General features: G+C 44.9%; 1 protein-coding gene across 2 annotated transcripts in view; it reads left to right on the top strand.

Annotated features, from left to right (window-relative positions):
• Nucleotides 1–22,425, top strand: part of LOC138186163 (nephrin) — a 100,277-nt gene that overhangs the window by 4,912 nt on the left and 72,940 nt on the right. For both annotated transcript variants that reach the window (XR_011174823.1, XM_069125732.1), the window contains exon 3: nucleotides 13,374–13,506. Coding sequence is in view for 1 of the 2 variants with exons in the window: in XM_069125732.1 (XP_068981833.1) it covers nucleotides 13,374–13,506 (133 nt within the window). In the remaining variant the exon portion in view is untranslated. The remainder of the gene's footprint in view (nucleotides 1–13,373; nucleotides 13,507–22,425) is intronic.

Below are 22,425 nucleotides of genomic sequence, written 5' to 3'. Positions count from 1 at the left end.
GTAGACGTATCGTTGCCACTTTAAAGAAAACCACGGTACTTGATTCGTAAATGTGTACCCGTATTTTCGATTTGCCAAACGAAACTCCGAAATAATGCTTACAATGTCTCTCTTATACGTGTACCAACATGTATACGTACGTACCACTCTCGTGCGGCAAGAAAAACAATTTGTTAAAATGGTTGCATGAACGTGCTTCGGCTGGACGATGCTCTCTTCTACTCATCGTGCCACTGCATCGTGGCAAACGAACAGAGGGTACGTTACCGGGAAATAGAGAAACTACTCGCACAAATTACAGCGTGAAACTTTTTCTCTAATTTATTTGCATTTCCGTACAGCCGGCAAGGTATCAAAATTAATGTGTAATGGATACGTATCTCGAGAATAAATCCACCGGAACTCGTCATATCCGCAACTTTTTCCGATACGCGTGTGAAATCGTTGGCTTCGCTCGGCCAGCAAAATGTGTTTTCTCGAAAACGATCGAGTATATCGTAGGCGACGAAAATTGGGAGGATTAGGTTTAGATTCACAGAGACTCTCGTCGATCCTTGTAAGGCAAACGTTAAGGTTCCGCGATCGTGAGAGGAGCAAGGAGAAAGCACGTGGTAAGAGGGCCGTTGAATTGTGAGAGTTTGCAACGGGGATTTAACAGATTAGTCAGGGTCTATAGAGCGTGCACTTTATAAGTCCTGGATGAAACCAAACTAATTAGATATGTATGGTCGGAGCGTCGCTGTGGGACATATAATTAATGCGGTGCACCGGCTAAATGAGAAATTAATTACGATATGGAAATCAGAAGGATCCCACGGCCTGGTTTACCATCGTTACCTGGGGACTAGAGTCCCCACGGATCTACGTTTCTTTGACCCGGACGCACGTGCGGAACGTGAGCTGCAACGAGGCACGTGTTACCAGAACAGGACGATGCACATGTGCCGGGTAAAACTGTGATTCCACTCTTCTCGTTGAGAGGATACAGTTCGTCGATCGCGGAACCTACCGTCACGTCGCGTCGGGACGACTTCGACTCGCTTTCGTGCCACCTCCCAAACACGATCGCCCTTTACCTCCGACACGAGCGTGGGCGTATTGCCTTCTCCAGTCGACGAGATACTCGACTACTCGCCCGTCCCCTCTAGCCGCTAGTTGCTCCGTGATGCTCGATAGTAACCGCGTCTCGAAAAGAGGTTTCGACCAAAACGCGTTTCCCTAGATGGTTAAATATTAGGGTTAAGAGTTAAGGATCGAGTTAACTCTGTCGTTGAACCGAGGCCAACGAAACTACACAGTTTGCTCTACACCCTACACGATCTACGAGCCGGTTTCCATGAACTTGCTCCCTGTTAATCTCGTTGAAAACCGAAACCCACGGACATTCGCGTCTGTCCGGGATTAGTTTCCGAAATTTGGATTTCCGTTGGTTGGACAATGGCTTTGTCTGTCTAACTCCTACCTCGGAAAACAGCGAGCATCGATTCGATACATTAGCGCACGCTATTTAAACAATGCCCCTGTTGCCGGGGAATCTACATAGATAGGAAGATGCCTCCGATAATTAGAATATTCTGAAAGGTTGGTCGAGATGAAGTTCTCGGTTATCCGTAGCCTCGTTGATTAACAAAGACCCGGAGTGTGTTGGTAGATTTTATAAAACGAACTTTGAGCCAATTAAACGAAGCACTCCGGATATTAACGAATTGAAAAGAACGTTTTCTCGTCGGTCCGAGCGTCGGGAAATTTTATCGCTTCATCGAAGAACCGATTAAATTTCCCCATGTTTCTCCCTCTTTCTGCTCGGACATCTTACTTTTCAAACAGTAATTCGCAAGGAAGGCTCGGTTTCTCCAAGGCTTGAATTTTGTTTAGTGGCAAGTATCGGTGCAACGTGTACAACGAACGATTCGGAACGTTGTAGCTTGTCGGCTATCCTTTGGAAAGGAGTGCGAGCGAGGCACCGTGCCGAACGTGTCGGTTCCTCAACAGCGTCCTTTGATTTCTAAAATTTCCGCGTCGGTATTGGGTACGCTAACGAGTTTACGAGTTTACTAAAGTATTTTCTTTAGAGGACTCAACAAAGAATTCTAGGATCTGAGAGACTTTTTAGTAGACTCGGGTATATTGGAACGCAATCTGCTTCCATGGTTATTGGATTTCAGTCTTCGCAAACAAACGAGAGTAACGCGTAAATTCGAGGCATGAGTGCGCGGTTAAAAATCGATTCCAGGATAAATATATCGAAGCAGCGATCGAAATTTTCCATGTAATCTACCAGCAGAGGATAAAAGCTCGTTTCCTCGCGTAAAACATTGTTTCTCTTAACCTTTTTAAACAGATAAAAAGAGCAACGGGGAAAGTAACGCGGACCGACGCATTTAAAGGTCTTACACTTTGTCCCTGGAACGCTTAGACGGGAGATGGTAGAAAAATCTACGGTAAATATACCTTTAAGTATCCTTTCAAAGGGTGGAGGGTGCTCGTTCGCCGAGAAGAGTTCGGTGCGAGGAGGAAAAAAAAGTAGCGAAATATCGCGGAAAAATTACCTTCCCAAAGGGACGCCCAAATAGAGAGAGTTTAGATAAAAATTTCCTACGTTTGTCACGGTCCTTCCTAATTAAAGGTTCCGAGATTAATGCCGGTAATTTTCCACCGCCCCGGGCAATCGATACCTTCTCGCTAGGACGTTCAGCAACGAATCTCCGTCCGATTTTCTAATGCCCATTTTCCAACTATTAGAAATTGATCGCGCATGGAACACATATTTTTATGTATATCTTCGGACGCGTCTCTCAAGTATCCTTGTAAAGATGTGCGTTAATTTAGCAAATTTTGACGTCGCGGCAGAAGAGGTTGCAGATTCGAATTTGCGGGTCTAGGTTTTTAGAAGAAACGAGCGATATATCAGTTAGCGAGATTTTAAACCATTATGGAGTGTGTTCGGCGAACTACGTACTCATTTCGGATATAAGCTGCTTTCAGCCGCGAGCGCCTCTTCTTGCTAGCGCGGCGGCAGCGTATCGCGAGACTCAGCTGGTTACACGAAACAACGATCAAGCCGCTCTAACGAGTGTTTAAACTAAGCTTGTTAACCATCGCGAACGAACAAGAAGCGTCCAAGTGAAACGAACGCGCGTACTACAGCCGTCGAAGCTTTACTCCCTCCAAAACCAGCTGTCATCCCTTCGAGTTTCTTTTACATCCGCGTTCGGTGCAAGTTCTTCGAACTTAACGCGCTGACGAAGGAAAACCTAAATTGAACGGGAGCTACTACTTTCGTTCGCGAACCGGATATTAACGTCATATTCGAAACAGCCGCCCGTAACCCACTTAATCGAACGAAATTTGTCACTCGCTAAATTTTAATTTGTCCTCGTTAATTATCCTGTTGGCCATGTTAAAGGCAGCAAGTCGATAAGGGAGAACTATCCCAAGAACCGATATTTCGCTACAGCACGATAAGCTTCTCTGCGACACGAACCTCCAAATGAACGTGAAATAATAATTACCTAATTACGTACTACTCACAGGGGTGTATTAAGAGGATTCCGCATTCTCACGGTACATGTAATCCCCAATGAAATTTACACGCGCCCTATCCAGAGTATCGGACCGATGAGAACGACTTTCCGATCCTGCTTCGTTCGAACAATTCGCTCTTCCTCTTCTTCCCCTCTCCCCCACCCCTCTCTCTCTTTCTTTCCTTCTTTGTTTCTTACCGAACCGACAAAAGATTTGTACAAAAATTATAATGAATTTTTTACGCGTACGAACGTTGTATCACAACCTATTCGTATGACGAACAATATGGTCGTATCCTCTTATAACTAAAATCAAGCACTTAAGCCAGGATCGATGAACACCACTGACCCGGTTTTCCAGAAAATGTGTTGCACCGTAGCTAGATGAATTCAGCAAGATCGTTTCGTATGAAAGAGATCAATTTCCGTTTCTGCAAATCGTTCGCGTGCCTTTCGTTTCTACGACAGCCTCGACGAAAGACGTTCAAAAGTTCGTTTCTCTTATTCCTTTCCTCTTTCTTTCTCCTTCTTCTTGTATTAATGCAAGCGTAACACGTGTGCGATTGAATGTTAGAGCAATGCCAGCGATGCAAGATCTTTCGATCGTAATCAAACGAAAACATGTATGCGCCACACATTTCGCTGTATCGATTTTCCTTGTATTGTTACCTCTAAGGGACATACATTGCTGAGTTTAATAATGTTTCATTAAAGGTTCCAAAGGAAGGATGATATTAAAACTTGCACGCTATTAGAATTTCGGATTTAACCGCGACGCTGTAGCCGCGTTCTTTCTCTGGCTAATATTTTTCCCTTATTTTCAGCACAATTGCGTTTAAACGTAACGACCAATTTTTAAAACTGCAACGGAAATCTAACTATAATCAAAAGCCCACGAGCGAAATTTCGGTTTTATATATTGCGCGCGTGTTTTAAAAAGTAATTGTTTTTACCATTTGGAGGAAAAATTTGAACTTTAATTTCCATTCTACGTACTCTCTTCGAAGAGCGATAATCACGCGGCGTATCTTTACGATTTCAAACAGGAAATTACACGCAGCTGTATGGTTACGTTTTGTATAGGAACCGCACATCTGCGGTTGATATCACAAAATCCTTTGGTCAATGAAAAGCCGTTATTAAATAATGATTGTAATCATCAGCCACTAATATTACGCGAACATGCGTAAATAGAGTAAATAGCGCATAGCTGTCGGTCGCTCGATGCGGTATCGAAATTATAATTTTAGTATTTGTAGCGCAATAGACGTGGTGATTCTTTTTCTTTTGAAAACTGGTCAATTCATCATTACGTTTCATTTCGTTTCGTTTTATATTTTCTTGGTAACGTCGACCAACTTTACCATAGAACCAGCTGGAAACGTGGTTTGTAAGTTACGGCGCGCAAGTTACGCGTAACCAAAATGCGAATTCGAGAGTAATGACGACGCAGTTGATCAAAGGAAGTAAACTAGTTAGTAATTAATCAAGTTGCACTCGTGAGCGAACCAAATATTCTAGGAGATTGGTTTTCTGCCGTCAGTTTTCGTATCCTGTATCTCGAATTTTCCAAATCGTGTTATCCTTACGTCTCTTATACTCCGTGCGTATGGTGTTCGTTAGCGCGGTCCAGTCAAAGCGTTCCTGACTTTGCGTATTGATAAAACTCGAAGCTTTTATTCGATATTTTTGGCGAAACGAGGTATCGTAATTTCTTTCGTTAACGTAGATTATCTTGGCATAGACGTTGCGCGAAATTTCCATAAACGCGCCATGATAACGAGAACACTGCCGTATTTCTACCGAAAGGCAAAACCGACCCGACTTAAAGTAAAACTTGTTACGCTATTGAAAACTTCGTTTTCCTTACGCTTCTCACTTTCTATATTCTACGTCGAATACCAGTCATTTGCATCAACTGCGAATTCGCTGAAACGCGTATACCGACAGTTTTGCTCACGTTATCGTCCAAAATTCAAACAGCTTTCCAACTCTTGTTCTGTCACACGCTCTAATTGCTAATTTCGTTTTAAACGCTGTTATTCCAAACATACATAGCGGATTAACGCGTCCTATTTTTCCCATATCCACGCAACTTTTCATCCAAACATACGTCCGTTTCGAATATTTCCAATTAACCTATGTTTCACGATAATTACGTTTCTTTCTACGTATCGTCAATTCGTTCGTTCACGCAACTGAATCTATCCATTCGCGTTCTCCGTTTGCTCCTATAACGTTTGAAAGTACGTACTTTACGGCAACGTACTTAGGCTTTGCGAACCCTCGTACCGAGGAACATGGGTCGTTGAATGAATTTTAAGCGGGCATTTATCCAATTTAGAATAATTAAAGCAAAACGATCGAAAGCGGAATTTAACCTCGAGAAGGAAGGCTCGACGAGACGTAGGAGCTCGTAGCCGCGTTATAATGTTATACAGTTAACGTTTTCGCAAAGAAGCGCGCTTATCAGACGTAAAACAAGACGCTTACAAAGTGGACCAGTTGAAAATGGTAGAAGAGAAAAGTGACGTAGGTTGACCGATGAATTCCCTCGAGGCGGTTGAAATTTTAATTAATCGGGAGTACGAGGCACAAGACATTTTTATAAATTTATCTTTGCTTCTTCTTTTATTCAACCAATTTCTTCGTGGTTCTCCAGAATCAACACGATACTCGTAGCGTCACGCCGATCTTAAAACTCGACCCCATCGCACAACGCTTTGATTACGTTTATCCGACGTCTTTGCCGAAATTCGTTGCGCTTACGTCTCTTACTCGTAGATTAAATATCTTTGGTATTAGCGAATTTCTAGGAAACTCGTAAAAACACTCGTTCTCTCTTCCCCTCCTCCTCTTTTATCTCGCATCGTTCCTTCTGCTCCGGCCCTTTGAAAACGACATCGTCCATCGATAATCGATCTCAATTACGACGAGTCTGACGCACGGAGAATCGAATCGGGCATCGAGAACGGTGAAGCAGCGTCGTCCGCTCCAAGGTATACCGGTTAACGACGTGGATGTCGACGTCGGGTCCGATAATCCGCAGTCAATTAGCACGGTAACCGATTTCCAACCACGATCACCGCGCCACTCCTCTGTACGCATCGAAACGCACGGTTTTCCATCGTCTGAACGCAAAATCCGCATTCTGCTCTGCTCCTGCAGCTACACTCGCCGGACACACCGACCACCGGATCCCCTACGACGTCCTCTTCGTCGATCCACGAATCCTGCTGAATACAGCATCGATGTTTACCCCGGCGGCTAAATCGTCTAGCTACTAGCATATACGGCAAATGCATCGGATGGATGCCACTTCCGATAAGGGTTCGATGCACCCTGCCTACAACGGTTACGACCTTTGCTCTAACGACAACGTCTAGCTCCGTCCACGGATATCTCGCCTCGATTACCACCGGAACCAGCATCCTTTCGTTCCACGATTCCCGTGAAACCTTCGAATTAGTGACTTTTTCAATAGCTCGGTCTCAATTGCTTTCTTCTCCTGCCAAGAATACGTACCGTCGTGTATTTTTCGTTCGAAGAGAAACGTGCAGCACAAACAACAAGCACGAAACGATCGGATAGAAGCTTTGACAATCGGCTACTACGCTTACAACGTTATGTGCATCAGCGTTAATGAAATTCTGCTTATTACATCGATACTTTTTCGTTAACGCCATGAATACGCTCGGTCAATTACATTTTCGAACCAACTAATCATACTGTACGGATGAATAATTACAATCGCGTTGTGTTTAATCACCGTCCTGTGATTTACGTTCGTTTCGGGTGAATCGAGGACAGAAATCTGAATCCGGACCGAATATATCGGGGAAAAAAGAAGATATTTGAAAACCGAGCATCGGTCTCGCTGTTGGCCAAATTTTCATTCGCGTAACAGAGTTTCTGGCGCATGGATAATGTGCGTACGCAATAACCCTTACCAACGATCTGTGCTATCGTAACCCTATGAATTATTCTAACGGTATTCCGATATCGTTCGATATCGTACGTTATTATATCCTGTAATAAACAAGAACGTAACACCGACGGGAAAGTAGTTAAATCGCAACCACGGACGTTATCTCGTAGCCTTAGAAACGTAGAAGAATAAATTGAAGGTAAGACGAGGGAGTATCGTCGTCGAGTTGCAATAGTAACGGGTCGAGACAGGCCAGACACCGTAAATCGCGGTAAGAGGTTTCTGGAGGGAAAAAAGTCGTGGCACGAGAGTTCCATTCCGATATGATTTTAAGACAAACCGCGTCTCTCGAGGAAGAACAAAAACGAGGCAGTTCGGATACCTAGAAAGGGAGCCGAGGATACGGAAACGGAGAAAAGAGAAAAGAGCGGAGGTCAATGGAAGAAAGATGAAAGAAAGAACGAAAGAAGAGATAGAGCGCTTTCGATTTCAAACTGAATAATGCACTCGGTACCGTGATCTTTGCCATTTTCGCGAATACAATTTCTCTGTTGGAAACGGGACGGCGGGCTTCTTGGGAAAGTCTTCGTTCCTACGTCAATTACATCGATTCCTTTCTGTTTGTTCTTTATAACCAATCTTGGAAATGTACACGCCTTTTTCTCTTTGCTCGAGTCACGGTTACTAAAAGAAAAAAGTGGAACGAGTCGACTGGGAGACGACGCGGCGGCTGGGGAAAAAATGAAACGGAATGGAGAGAAACGATGACGAGTCGATAACAAAGCAAAGACGAAGTTCCAATTTAATGGCACCTAAGTTTGCGTGGAGATCGCAGCAAATCTCAAAGGTGGTGACAAAGAGCGACATCGCGTGACTGGATATCTCGTTTAGTTTCATAGGTCGCGGGTTGCGTTTCGAGCCGTAGGAAATCGCGAAACCGTAAGTGGCTTTCGTTATTCTTTATCCTGTAAACCAGCCAGTTAGTAAACAGCGAACTGGGCGGGAACATTCGAACGGCAAGCAGCTCTGGCGAGCGGCCAACATCTCGTTTGTCGATGGATTTGACGTTCGCTCGTGAGACATTTCTCATCGAGGCTGTCGTCGCGCCAACGTACAAGCATAGCTTTTTCTTTTTTTATTCGTGGACAAATCAAGATTAAGCAGGAAAGCGATAGATTTATCGACGCGGTCCAATCACAATTACTCGATTCTTTGTCAAACGTGTACGTAACGTACGTTCGTAAATCACGTGCGATTAAAACGAAAGCGAAATTGATCCGTGCCCGAAAAAAGAATACGAGCACTTTCCACTATAAACAACGTTATAAAATTAAGCCGCGTATACTCCAAGCATGTAGCGTTTACAGGCCCATGTCGTAAACTTGAATGTAAACAGCGAGTTTGTGTACACGCAACGCTTTACGGGTGCACTTTGTGCAGATTTCGATCCGTGTAAAATCAACGTCCCTCTAGCGTATGTAGCAAATTGAAGTCGCGTAACGCGGTTAAAAGGTGAGCACGTGGTAACGTTAGCCGCATACGATTGTTTGCGAATTACTCGGCAGTCAGCTTCGTTCTCCGTTCCACGAGAACACGCTACTATCCACAATGATCACCATCCGCCATTGTCCTCGTAATTCTCCTGCTGTTTGACACGTTTCCAAAGTATCAAAGCGATGGTTTCAAGACTATTCTCTTTCCTGAAACGAAAATTTCGAATTTTCAACCTGCTCCCGTTTCCTCCAACGCGTCACGTAAATCACGTACCCGCATTTTTCGCTAAACGAACCATCGAGTCGCGTGAAAGGTCGTTGTTATCTCGATACCGTACACCTACGCTTAGAACCAGATGCGTCAGAAAAAAGACAAAGGACCTCCTAACTTTGCGACCGATCAAAAACCCATACCCGCTTCGCCGTTACTTTCGACTACCTTTTCCGAAGATGCTGCGCGAAAAGAAGAAGATCTCATCATTTTCAGCGATACGTTTCTCACTATTATTTAACGCTACTTACATTTGGTTTAAACGGGATCGCAACAGGCTGTCCCATTTACCATCCGAGCGTGAAAATATGCTGTGCGTTCTGGTACATTTTATAGCTAGTGAAATGCTTCAACGCTCGAGCGAAGATTCGCCGCGCATAATACCTGCTCATGGTTAAAATGGTACAAAAGAATTGCGTAAGCTTTTTCGCTGGCAAAGCAGGTCGATTTTCCGGAAAGAATCCAAACAAATACTCATTTTTCGCGGTAATTATTATATAACCAAGCTAACGTTATTCGAAATTCCACGATACAATACAAGATATTTTGCTCGCAAAGAAATATTTTTCTTTTTTACCCGAGTTTGTTCAAAGGGAAAGTTTATCTTTGACTCTTGAGCGTTCACCGTGTTTGTCGAGTATCGATGTTTTAATTTCCTTCTCCGCTAACGTTGACTCGTACCACTCGGTTCGTTCTTTCGTTCTTCGCGATTCGAATCATGGTCGATTACCTTTTACTACTTTTCTTTCAAAAGGTTCCGCATCCCTCATTAAGAAGGACCCGGTGCATTAGAACTATCGAACGGTATTCGGCACTGCTAGCCCTCCATAGTCCTACATACTCTTTATACGAATGTTTGTTGAACCGATTCATCGTTTACGGCGCTAGGGTTTCCTTGTAGCCATCTTTCAAAACTTTCACTTCCCCTCGGCCGTTCCATTTTCCTTTCCTGCGGAATAAAGGCTCATAATGTATGGCGAGCCAGCTGCACCGAAACCTTTACGACCCGTTTTCCGCCAGCCCGGTATTCCATCTCGGCGACCGGACATAAAGAAGCAGAAAGATATTCTGCTTGGCCTATTCTTTTTGGCCAACCTCGCTGCCGAGTAGAAGGTATTTGCTAAATACGGAATTTCGCCTTGGAAACGATTTCTCGTTTATATCTCAGCCTTCTTTTCCTTTGCCATCCAAATTACTTCCGGCCGAAAGGATCGACTGTCGTCGTTCTCCCGCGCAAAAAGCATTACATTGCCGCGCAGCCGCATGCCGCCTCTTCTGCTCGCACCTTGACGACACTCTTCTACCGACAAAAAAAGCCAAAATTCGCGCGATATCGCCTCGTCTCACCCATAGAACTTCGTACTTTCGGAGGAAGCGATATTTTCCATAGTCGTTCATGGGATAGAAAATAAAACGGTTTCTAATCCGACTAACGCAAATTGACCGAAACACGGCTTTAGCTACGCTAAATTGCCGCGAAACTGAAAGGAAGGAAATCGCGTAGCAAAAATTTACTGAATACAGGACAGATTGGATACCGAGGGGAGGAAAGGGTGGACGAAGTGAACGGAGAGGGGAGCAGGTTGCCTCAAAATTCTGGTCCGAGTTTAGCGTCGCAGTAATTATACTCATCAACAGAAGTGTCACAAGCAGACTCGCTTTATTATATGACCGCTTGACAGTGCCGCGCGACATCATTGTTTTCTGAAGAATTTAAATTAAATTCCGAGTCGGCAAAAGTCCCGGTACACAATACGACATTGCTTTACCTAATAGTTTTCGATCTACATTAATTAGTTCTCGTTATGCTGGCCAGCAACGAACACCAAACAGACAGAAATTCCTAATTAATCAGCCTCTCCATTATTGCATACTTTAAATTGATGAGTCCGTTTAACAAATATAATCGAACGAAATATACATATGATACATACATATGTACGTACGCTATGCACGCAATGGACGCGCGTTTCATCGATAAGCGAGGGTTAGAAGGTCTCATATAAAGGCATTCGCGATATAGTCGACGTTACTCGGAAACGATCGACCCTCGATCGTACGCGCGTTTAAACGGTTAACGATCTATGAAACAATTTCGACGACATTTTCCAATTTTCAGAGCGTACATTTTTCTAACATAGTTGATTGACCGAAGAGCTAATGCCGTGGTGCTTCTTTCCCGATTACAGAGGGTAAAACGAATTTCGACATTACCGCGTAACGATTTGCGGAAGCACGTACTTACTAGCAGAAAGTCGTTGTAATGCGGACGTAAATGCAATACGTGTTTCCGCGCCAAACGCATAGAGAGTCGGAACGTCCTCCCGTCGCGCGATACGACGACGAGTACCAAGGCGACATCGACTTAAATGAATTTCACCGACAAACTCCACGGTGATGTCGTCATTTTCTCGCGAAACTCATTTTACGCGACCGCAAGAGAATACTCCCGCGGAATTCGTATCGCATCGGAAGATTTCAACGACTCGGCTCCATCTCGTTCGTATCTTTTGTTCCATGATCGCGTTCATTCCGATGCGATCAAGAAGATACACGAATGTTACGTGATTCCGATGAAAGAATAGCAGCGGCATGATGCATTTCGATAAATAACACGGCAACGAGGATTCCTTGCGAAGCAGAATTTACATGCGAGGCCGATCATATTGGGTTGGCAACTAGGTGATTGTCATTAGCACCTAATGACAAAATTCGCAATCACTTAGTTGCTAACCCAACAGATATTGGCGAGTCATCTACGTTAACTTACGATTCGCATTTGAGCGTTTCAGTCGAAGGTAAACCTTCTTGAAAAGCTCGGAAAGCTCGAAAAGCTCAAAAAGCTCGGAAAGCTCGGAAAGCTCTGAAAGCTCGAAAAACTCGAAAAGCTTGAAAAGCTCGGAAAGCTCATATAGCTCGAAAAGCCGTTCAAAAACCGAATACGGAAGGATTATTCATGAACCTTGACGGCAACGACGGCGGGACCAAGTTGCTCGATAAAAATCTGCATTATTACCGGAAGTGCTCGTCGTCGGTACGAACGAGGGACGGAACAGTGAGTGTCGTGAACCGTACTTAAGTACCCACTTTGCGTCGATCCACCGACAACCGATTTGCTTTACCCGGGACCAACGTTTATTTATTGCTCGCGTACTTTTCGTCCATCGAAATAGGTATATACCTGTACGTTCTGTGTCCTGTGTGTATCTATGTACGCTGTACCTACATGTACGTCTATCGTATGGCCATATATTAACGCACTAGTCCGACATTTATACCCCTTTTGTTTCATCTCTTTTTCTCGGGTCAGTTTGGTGGCTTATTTACATATGCACAGGCTGAAAATGTTTTCGCTCGCAAAGAAACGAACATTTCAGTATCGGATTTGGTTTGCTTACGAAGCAAACGTTGCGATCTCGTTCGCCTGTTCGCGTACGAAATATTTCACGATTTAAAAAATAATTTATTTCACACGCGATTTTTCGCCGTCGGTTTAACGCCAAAAGAGATTTAATGAATCGTACGTGCACGTGCAATTTCTAGCCGAGTGTTAAAGTATATTTCATGAGTCGCGAGAAACATAACGTTAGCCGTCTCGAATATGGTAAAGACCGAATACGTGAAACCGATAAATTATTTCCACCCTATTAACGTAACCGTCGATACTTTCCATTCCGTAGTAATGGATCACGGAGAATTTTCCTTTTTCGTGGAAAATATCCATAACTTCAAGCTCGCCATAATTCTTAATTTCGAAGGTGCTCGAGGCTCGTTCCCGGCGGTCCCGATAAAAGGTTTTTAAACGAAACGTCGATACGTTTCGTTTCGCGAACAAAAAGAAAAAAGAAGAGAAAGCTAACCAGAATTAATTACGAGTTTCCTCGCATAAAAGCATTATTACTGAAACTTTCGTTCGCGCGAGGCGTTTCTGTTCTGGTCCCAACTTCGAATCATTTCCCTTACTCCTTTCGCCATCTCCATGTACTCTCCGCTAACGTTCTCTATCGCATCCGTGTTTTCGCATTCACATCTATCTCTTTCTGAAATAATCGCGTCCTTTTTGTATTCGCGCCGTAATTAATAATTGTTCGTTGAAGTCGTTCGAAACTCGAACGCGCGACGAAAAGGTTTCAACGCGTTGTCACTGTGTGTTACAGTACCCATGGAGTCGATACAGGGAGTGGCAGGGCAGAAAGCAACTTTGCCCTGTAATATACAACCCCGTGAGCCCAACGACGCCGTCTCTATGGTACTATGGTTTAAAGAGGACAGCGGCGAGCCTCTCTACAGGTAAGCCATCATTGTTATTTACGAGAGATATCGTTCAAATCTCCGCGCCCCTCTGTTTGCAATATTTTCAGTAATACTATCGTTGCTATGCCACTTCGTGATCGCGATGCTCCGTAGAAAATTGTTTCTCACTCGGATCGCAAAACCGATACATATTCCGATGGTAGACAACGTGTCCCTCGGATTCCTCAAGGCATCGTTGAAAAATTTTCTTCTCCCGACGTGGTTTAAGCTTTTTGATAGAAAGATAGATTTTTGCCGATTACGTGAAACAACGCGGATTCGCCGCAATTTCCATGATCGCGAAGTCGTCTAGCCGGGGATTTCCCAGCGATCCGGCACGCGCAAGACCAAAACGAAACTGGGATTTCGTTAAGCCACGAATCACCTTTGTCTTCCATTCTTTATATGCTAGTTCCATCGGCCACCGATTCCATCCTCGTAAATATCGTCTTTATGGAGAGTCCCATAAAACGAGGATAACAGGTATACCTCTTTGGTAACGAGTGCCGGAAGATGCGCCATCGCTTTCCAGGATCGCGCCCGCGTTCGAGCCCGCATTTTCCTCGCTTCCATCTCTGCGTAATTTAATGCGTATTTGTTTCTTTTCTACACGGTTTTTTCGTGGAAATCCGTTTCGATGATATTCCGCGTGCGGAAGTCAGAGTTTCGATAAAACCGGAGGAAAAAGGTTTCTTTGTTTGTTTAGAGCTATTACGAAATTCTAGGTGGAATTGCGGTCGCGTGACCGGCAAAACGGTAATTTCCAACTGAAACGTAGCGCGATCGAGCACTAAACAATCCCTGACGACTCAGAGCAGAGGCGCGAACGACGTTCCGAAGGAACGACCAGCAACGTAATACGTACTAGCTTCCCGGCTTGGCATTATCGCGTCTCATAAAAAGTCTTATTTCACAGCGAGAAGAATACGTAAAGCCAGCAGAAACTGCTTTTTATTCTCCCTGCGAACCGTTCAACCGCTCCGTTCGTATACTTGCTACTCGTACCGCTACTCGTACGCGTGATAAAAACTTTCGAAATGTCTTTCTCCGAAGCTGAAGCCGGCGCTGATATTCGACAGTCGAGAGAGCGAAATTCAATATTAATATTTAATTTCTGTCGCGGGTGGCAACGATGAACAGGAAATTTCAAGAAATACGAGCGGAATAAATTTGGCGCAGGATGAGACACGGTTTGTGGATGCCATACCATGCACTACAGACGGAATCGAAATGAAATTCATACGAATTCGTATTCGGTTTACGAGGATATGAGTACGTCGCAAGAAATTCCTATAGAGACGATTTACGAGACACGCACGCTCCATTCCGATAGAGCATCGCTAATTAGTTTGAGAGAGATAGAATTTCCGATCGTTTTGTTCCCAGACTTTGCGATACTTCGCGAGAAAGGAAGGATCAATGATATACGCTCCTTTCCGAGGCTCGAGGAGGCAATAACGTTGCACGGCTTGCTTCCTCCAGCGGATAGTACGAGTTTCAAGATGGCTGTCGATCAATCTCCTTGTTATCCATGCATTGGTACAGCTGTGTGTACATGCATAAATGGAGTTATACAGGATACGCGAGTACCATCGGAGCTACGAATAGCACCGTCTGCGCGATATACACTCGCATCAAGGCTTGTCACTAATTAATGTGTTCCACCCTCGTGAGGTAAATGAACGTCGCTTATGAAATGCAAATTCAAACGAACAGATTAATTAGAAAGTATCCGAATTATTACGGCATTATTTCCAAGCTGGCAACCTCGACGCCGTTTGAAAACGGGCGGAGATTGAAACGTTGCGAGTCGTTAGTCTCTGCTCTTTCGCGGTCGTTAGATTGCGCAAGATTAAGTCATTCCGGCGTTCTCATAATTTTCGTGACGAGATATATCGCGTTCTAGCCGGACGCGCGTCTCTGCGTGCTGGACAGAAGTAACGATAAAGCGAAAAGCTTTGGTCGTTATAGCAACAACTTTTTAAGATTTTTACGTCCAGCAGGAAACGAGTTATTCCGAGCAGCAACGTCAACCACCTGCCCAGCTGATAACGGATAATACCGCGCTTATTAAACACGTGCCAGGATTAAAAAGAGGCTACTTTCGCATTCAGAAACGTAATGCTTTTCTCCCAGCTGTGCACTTCTACGGTGCAAAAATATACCGGTATAATCAGAGAAAAAGTTAATTGCCGGAGCACTGTTCGAAACACGGACCGAGCCGCGCGAATCATCAAACTCGGAACGTGTGCACGTCTAGCGCGAGTGTAAGAGCGATGCGCGTGCGAGAAGAGCCGGCTGCGAGCGGCGACGCGGCGACGCGTCGACGAAACGCTAGTGGAACTCGAGAAACTCGAGGAACCCTCGTCCAAAGATCAAACGTCATAACCAGTGTAATCGTACACTCGCCGTCAGACGCATCGGCTAACGAGAGTGTACCACTTGGCATTTCCGTTTAACCGTGTAGGATCGTTGACACGGACACAAACGCATGGTCTGATGCGATCCCTTAAACGCGCACGACGTGATATTACGCTGCCGTCGCTATTAAACTGCCTTCCATCCTTCACCTTCACCTCCTCGTTCACGTTTCTCGTTCAACGTTCGCTTACCCACCAGCTTACCCGTTTTCCTTTCCATTTGTCTTCCTTACCGTGCTCGCTCGACCTCCTTCGTCTCACCGATCGCCCCCGTTCCTTTCTACCAATCACCGTCGCGTGAACCTTCTTCTTTCGTTAAGCTATGCGAAACTTTTCGCTGACCTTTCTGTTGTCCCCAAACAGTTTTCCGTAATCGCAACCTGACCGTTCTAATTCTAATCCGGTCGAATTCTCGTCCGATCGAGAACCAGGTAACGATTCAGCGATGGACCTCGTTCGATGGCGCGAAAACAGTCTTCGACTTAACAATCGATGAATATCGCCGCCTACACCGTTGCGATCGCTTAATCGATCGTATTCGTACATGCACAAACACGAGACAACGCGAAACAGAGCAAGGATCATCAAACTCACATACAAACTTTAATTACTTCTCACGATGAATTGCCGGATTGTGCGGCAAACTTTGCGAATACGGACGCACACCTGCGAACGGTTTTCGGCCTCTACCCGTCCGACGGAAGTACCGATCGTGCTGACGTCAGGTGCTGCTCCGTCGAGTATCGTTACGCGCTTGGTTCAACCGCAACCTCCTCGCCCTTCCAACCTCGACCGTCCGATTACGTATTTCCCAGCAAACTAACACTCTCCTTATCACGTATCGTGCTTCTTCCATCCATCTTTTCGGCTTGGCCGTCATACTTTTGCGTTATACCGTCCTAAGATTAGTAGAGAAAAACGATCGTTTATACAGAACGGAAATGTCGAAACGAACGGATAAACGCGTCGTTAGGAATTTCGCGTCGGAAATAGAAAAACTCGACAGACGCATAACCACGAGATGACGTTTAGCCAGACGAGACGTCACAACGCAACGCGTTGAAACGTTCTCGATCGAGAAGTCGATTGACCTGTTTTCGTGCTGGCATTGTGGTCGACTTACGTGTACGACGTTACGTGTGTCGTGACAGGTCGGATGCACGTTTCACCGGCTCGAATTATCGCACCATTGTCCATGCTGTGTTACACAACACACACCGTTGGTGCGGACTTCTCGTACGTGGAATGCGACGAACGAGCCGGCAAACCGTACCATCCGTTATTACGGCCTATTGTTACGGACTGTCCGCTTCGCGATTAACACTTATCACGCCGTTCACTGGCGTTTAACTAAAAACGCCAATGTCCCATGTTCCCTATTTTTCCCCGTTTCTCTCAAACACTGCCGCCCTTTTTCCCTTTCGAAGAAAGAACAGTTCACGAAGCTGTTTCTCGTCTATGAAACGTCGACTAGCGGACAGACAGCTCCATTCGAACGATACCTTAAATCGTTCCCCGATTTTTCGACGCTCCGCGCATCAGACGCTACATCGGCCTATCGAATATCGATCGTAATCGGTTCGTCGATAGAATATTTCGAGTTCCGTGAAATCGCTGCCCATTTCGTCGGATCGTCTGACTATATCCGTACGATGACCACTGTCGGACACAATGATCGAGTAATCACCGCGGCCTAACCGCATACCGTTCCTCGACTACTACGTCTAGCCTCTGGCTGACGAAACCAGTAGTAGCCTATTCGACGTAGCGATATTATCCGTTATCTTCTATCGGGAAACCATCCTCATCCCGGATCGCGATACGAAGAATAATTTTCGAATATAATAGGATTAATACCTGTTTGAAGGGGCGTCGACGAAGACATCGATCGCAGAGCGATCGACCAGACGTTTGGCTGAACGCAACCGCGTATGAAGCAGATAGGATCGAGTTACAGAGTTATCCGCGCCACCTAACCACAGTCGAACATCGAGTGCGACCGAAACGATGGAGATTTAATGATAACTCGAAAGGATATCACCGCTGCACCGAAATTGCCGCTGATGATCACCGCCGTGGCAACTGATACATAAATGGTGAAATGATCCGATCATGGATCAACGACCTCGTTTATATTTTGCACCCAGGATATCACGCACAGTGTCGCTTTTATCTTGCGTACGCGTTCGTATCTAGATTTCCTGGCCTCGATAAACGATATCGTTGTACACATATATCTACTATGTTTGATGTCGGTACCGATAAACCTCGTCTCTTGCTACGGTCATTGACAATCGCTAATTCACTACGATCTAATAAATGCGAATTCGACTTTTCCTGATAAATATCTCGCGGTCACGAATCGGTCACCTCGTCAGCCTCTTGAAAAACGATCGTTCCAATTCTACAACGAATCAACGGATAAAAGAGTGAGTGCACTCCGTTTTGCGTACGAGAGTATCGCCTTTTTTGAAATTTCTTTTTTGCGATTGTAACGCGCACACAGACTGGCCATGCGCATCTCGATCCAAAGCGTGCATACCTCGGGTTTACTATCGGTAATGTTGCATATATATGTATACGTAGGAGAGCGATATAAATAGCTGGCACCGCTTCAAACGCGTTGTTCCACGATCCAACAATTTCATCGCTACCGCTTTAACTGGTACGAGCCGATTGCCGAGAATAAGAGAAAAAAGTAAACGGTAGTCTGGTGCAAATCGCGAATATCGAGGAAACCGTGCGCGTCCTATCATCTAGTCGCCTGCAATACGTTGCTCTTCGTCGGAGCTGAGCTCGGGATGATCACGTGCTCTTCAACCATGACCATTCTTCTTGCTGAGTATTTTCGCGCATTGTTACGCACTCTCAAAAATTCCGTAATTAACGTAACGCCTTCTTTTAATTTCATTTCCCTCGCGTCATCGCTGCTGTGCCGTGTACGTCCGATAACGATCCAATTTCCTACAATGACTCGGAAGGGCCGTCGTGTTATTCCTCCACTTTTCTCCGCCACCGGTCATTAACGATTTTTCTTTTTTCCTCTCTCTCTCTCTCTCTCTCTCTCTCTCTCTCTCCTTGCCTGACTTATCAAATTCGAATTAGTTCTTCCTACGATGCTGTTTTTCATTCGTCGCGCAAGACCCTGACAGGAATTAGCGATACGCGTCGATCGATTTTCTGCGATTCCGACCATCGAAGGAAAAATCGAGAAGTAAAAAATACTTTTCGTGTGAAGTTAATTACTCGGTTTTACGAGTAATTATGGATAAGCAACACGATGATTACGTGTTTGCCACTGATCGCAAAGGGAAAAAGTTTGTTCAGCAAAATGGATTTTTGCCCTACGACCCGTTTCATTCTACCAGTTAATTAATTAGCGTATGATGGAACTTCCTTTCCATCTTTTGCCTAGCCTCCGCTCTGCGATCCAACCTCTTCATTTCCCCCTATCTCTCTCATTCACGCTCTGTCCCCTTATGTTTCGCCGAGCAGAAACTCGTCTCTCGGTAACTCATTAATTTGACGCTACTTTGCAGCGAGAGATTCATTCGAGGTTTCTCGCCTTTTCGAGATTTTAACGGAACCGCGATATCTTGCGTCTCAAAAATCGGTCGTCGAGCTTCCCAGCGACTACCTCGCAACCATTTCCGCTGCCGCTACTTTCTTCAAATGTTCTCGTCGATGATTATCGATCGTAACGGTATCACAGGAACACTCCTAAAGATACGCGTATATACTTATACATATCTACGTAGAACTAATCACTATTTTTCAGTTTCGAATAGCATTCGTCCATCTACTTTCGAGAACCACAGAATTATAGCAGACCTTCTTCTTTTATTTAAAACTGTTAAGAATAAAATCAACTCCGCGTCTCTGTCGCTATAAATAAACCTGTATGCACCGCACATATGTATTGGTAAGAGATGGTCGTCGTTGCCGTCGACCACCTAAACACGATATGGTTTCCGGAATCCGTTAAGTAGAATTACTAAATTAGCAAATCGATACGTTGGAAATATCGGCTATTCTCCGGACGCTTATCCACTCTTCAAATGAAGCTGTACAATATCCTCTTATGTGATATATTCCTTAATAATATCTTTCTTCTTTCTATTTCTTTCTTCTACTTTTCTTATCGTAGATATTTACTATTGTATTCTTTTATATACTTATTATTGGGTTCGATCCGTATATAATAATAATAAAGACGACGACGACGATGACGATGATAATAACGATTCTTGGCTCACGTATGGTCTCTGATTTCAATTTTATGTTAAACATCTTAAAACCTTACAAGTCCCTTTTGCTCGTTAAAAGGAGAGCAAGATCGAAGTATAAGAATGGACGGGGTTAAGACGTGATTAAACACGCTGGAAGCTGTGTCGACTGGATATCGAGCGCGATCGAGGATCGATCGATGTTTCGGTTTGAGAAAATGCGATCGCGTGATCCAAATAAGGCGAAACAAGGGAAACAGCAAGGTACGAGGTAGCCAAGCCATCAACGCCAATTGCTATTCGTCGAGCTAGTCCGTTGGGGAAGAAGAGAAGCGAAAAACCGAACAAAAACCGCGTCGGTGGTGTGGACAACGAAGCCTTTTATCTGCTTACGCTTTATTTGCATTCGCGCGAACACGAAGGATCCGTCGCAGTATGTGAGCTCACGTTTGGCTACATGGGCACGTATCCGTAAACGGGGAACCGAGCGATAAATGTAAAAATGTCGCAACCGCGTCACAGGATGTTCCTTTTGTTTTTGTCATCCATTTATGCATGAAGGCAGCCCCTGCTTAATCCACCCAGCTCTAGCTCTACTCGTTCAAACTGCGTCGTCGCTATACGTATGCATCGGTTCCTTTCATCGGTTCTGTAGGGCTGTTCTTCCTCCTCCCTCTACCCTTCCTCTCTATTACCCATTTTCCATGGCGTTCTCCGTCTTTCAACTTGTCACGAAATCGAGCGTGTTCGACGCTGATTTTCGCGCCTTGCACGCGCGATAGCGGCGAAACGAACCGCGAAATCCTGTCAAAATATGACATTTCCCCCTTCCTCCGCTCCAACCGCACTCGCACCGAGGAGATATAAATCGACCGGATCACCGCAACCATTTTTCTTCCCACTGGATAGCACGCCGCGTATATGAATAAGAAACCTCGAAACCTTCCTAAATTGTTTGCGATCGGTCCATCGCGTTCTCGATGCTTCCGCGAAACAGGACAATGCTCGTCATACATCTCACACTCCGTCATCAATTCTGATACGATAATCCTGCCAGTCACACTTGCATTTCTCGACGTCGTAAATACGGTACGCGATTATCTACTACAGCCATTGTCGTCTCGATAAAAATCCGATTCCGTTGTTTTCGTTCGATGTCGCGTTACGATCGGCTCGTGTACAGGGTCATCGCGCCCAAGTATGTTCCGCGACACAGCGAAGTACTCGCTCTTTCTTAATGCAAAGATAAACGAAAAAACGATGAATCTGGACGATCGAACTTTACGAGAGGTATATGGCGTATGTACGTATCTCTATATCGGAGTGCAGTATGGGTTCACGCATCCGGGAGACATTTAATGTTCCCGAGAGGAACGAAGAGAGGTTTCCCATGGTGAATGTCGTCGACCATCGTGTAATCGGATATTATATTCACCGATCGGATTGATATCTCTGTCCTATTATGCCGCGGCATGAATTCCATTTTGAAGAATGCCAGGCTGCGGTTTCACAGTGATATTTGAATAAAGACTGGGTAGAAGAGAGAGCGTAGGTGAGTGAAATCGGGCATCGACGCAAAGTGGCAGCTGGGAACGATACGGATTGATACCGCTATCGTCGCGCTGTACCGAGCGAGAATCGACGATTTCGGATACGGAAACCGACATCGAACCGGTAACCAGTCGCGCGCGAATCAAGAACACCAGTCAATGAGAGTAGCGCAACCTCGATTTCCATGCATATCGGGATTTTACATTCGCGTGGAAATGTTCTCAACTGTAGTTCACACGTTCCGGTCCGTTAATTAAGAATCTTTCTAAAAGCGCTTTAATCAAGAGATTCGTTTAACTTCGTGAAAAGTTACTGTTCGACTTTTGTGAGCAGAAACGCCTTACTACGACGTTAACATACTCACGATTTTCTGTACTATTTTCCGTACAAAACGAGCATTTTTACACGGCACGCGTTCCTTTAAATTTCCAGCCGGCAAAGTTGCCCGTGAAGGTAGGAGTCGAACGGATTTGCAGAGTTGCGCTTGCGAAAATTACTCGTGATCATGCTTAATCCGGACTGTTATTCGAAATTCACTCGAATCACGGTTAAAGCTGCTCGCTTAAATTCATGAGAGGAACTTTGGCTGTCGTGGGACAACGATTCCGGCTTACGTCTAATCCCAATTAAAAATCATTTTATCACTGTTCCGCTTGTCGGCCGGTCGAACGATCTGCTTCCAGAGGACGAAAGTTAGTAACTCGGGCAAATTATATTTT

Source organism: Bombus flavifrons, chromosome 13 (genome assembly GCF_040668555.2).
Source record: "Bombus flavifrons isolate JBK064 chromosome 13, iyBomFlav1_principal, whole genome shotgun sequence".
NCBI classification, from domain to species: Eukaryota; Metazoa; Arthropoda; class Insecta; order Hymenoptera; family Apidae; genus Bombus; species Bombus flavifrons.
The sequence above is the reverse complement of the archived record's forward strand: the minus strand, read 5'-3'. Positions and strand labels throughout refer to the sequence as shown.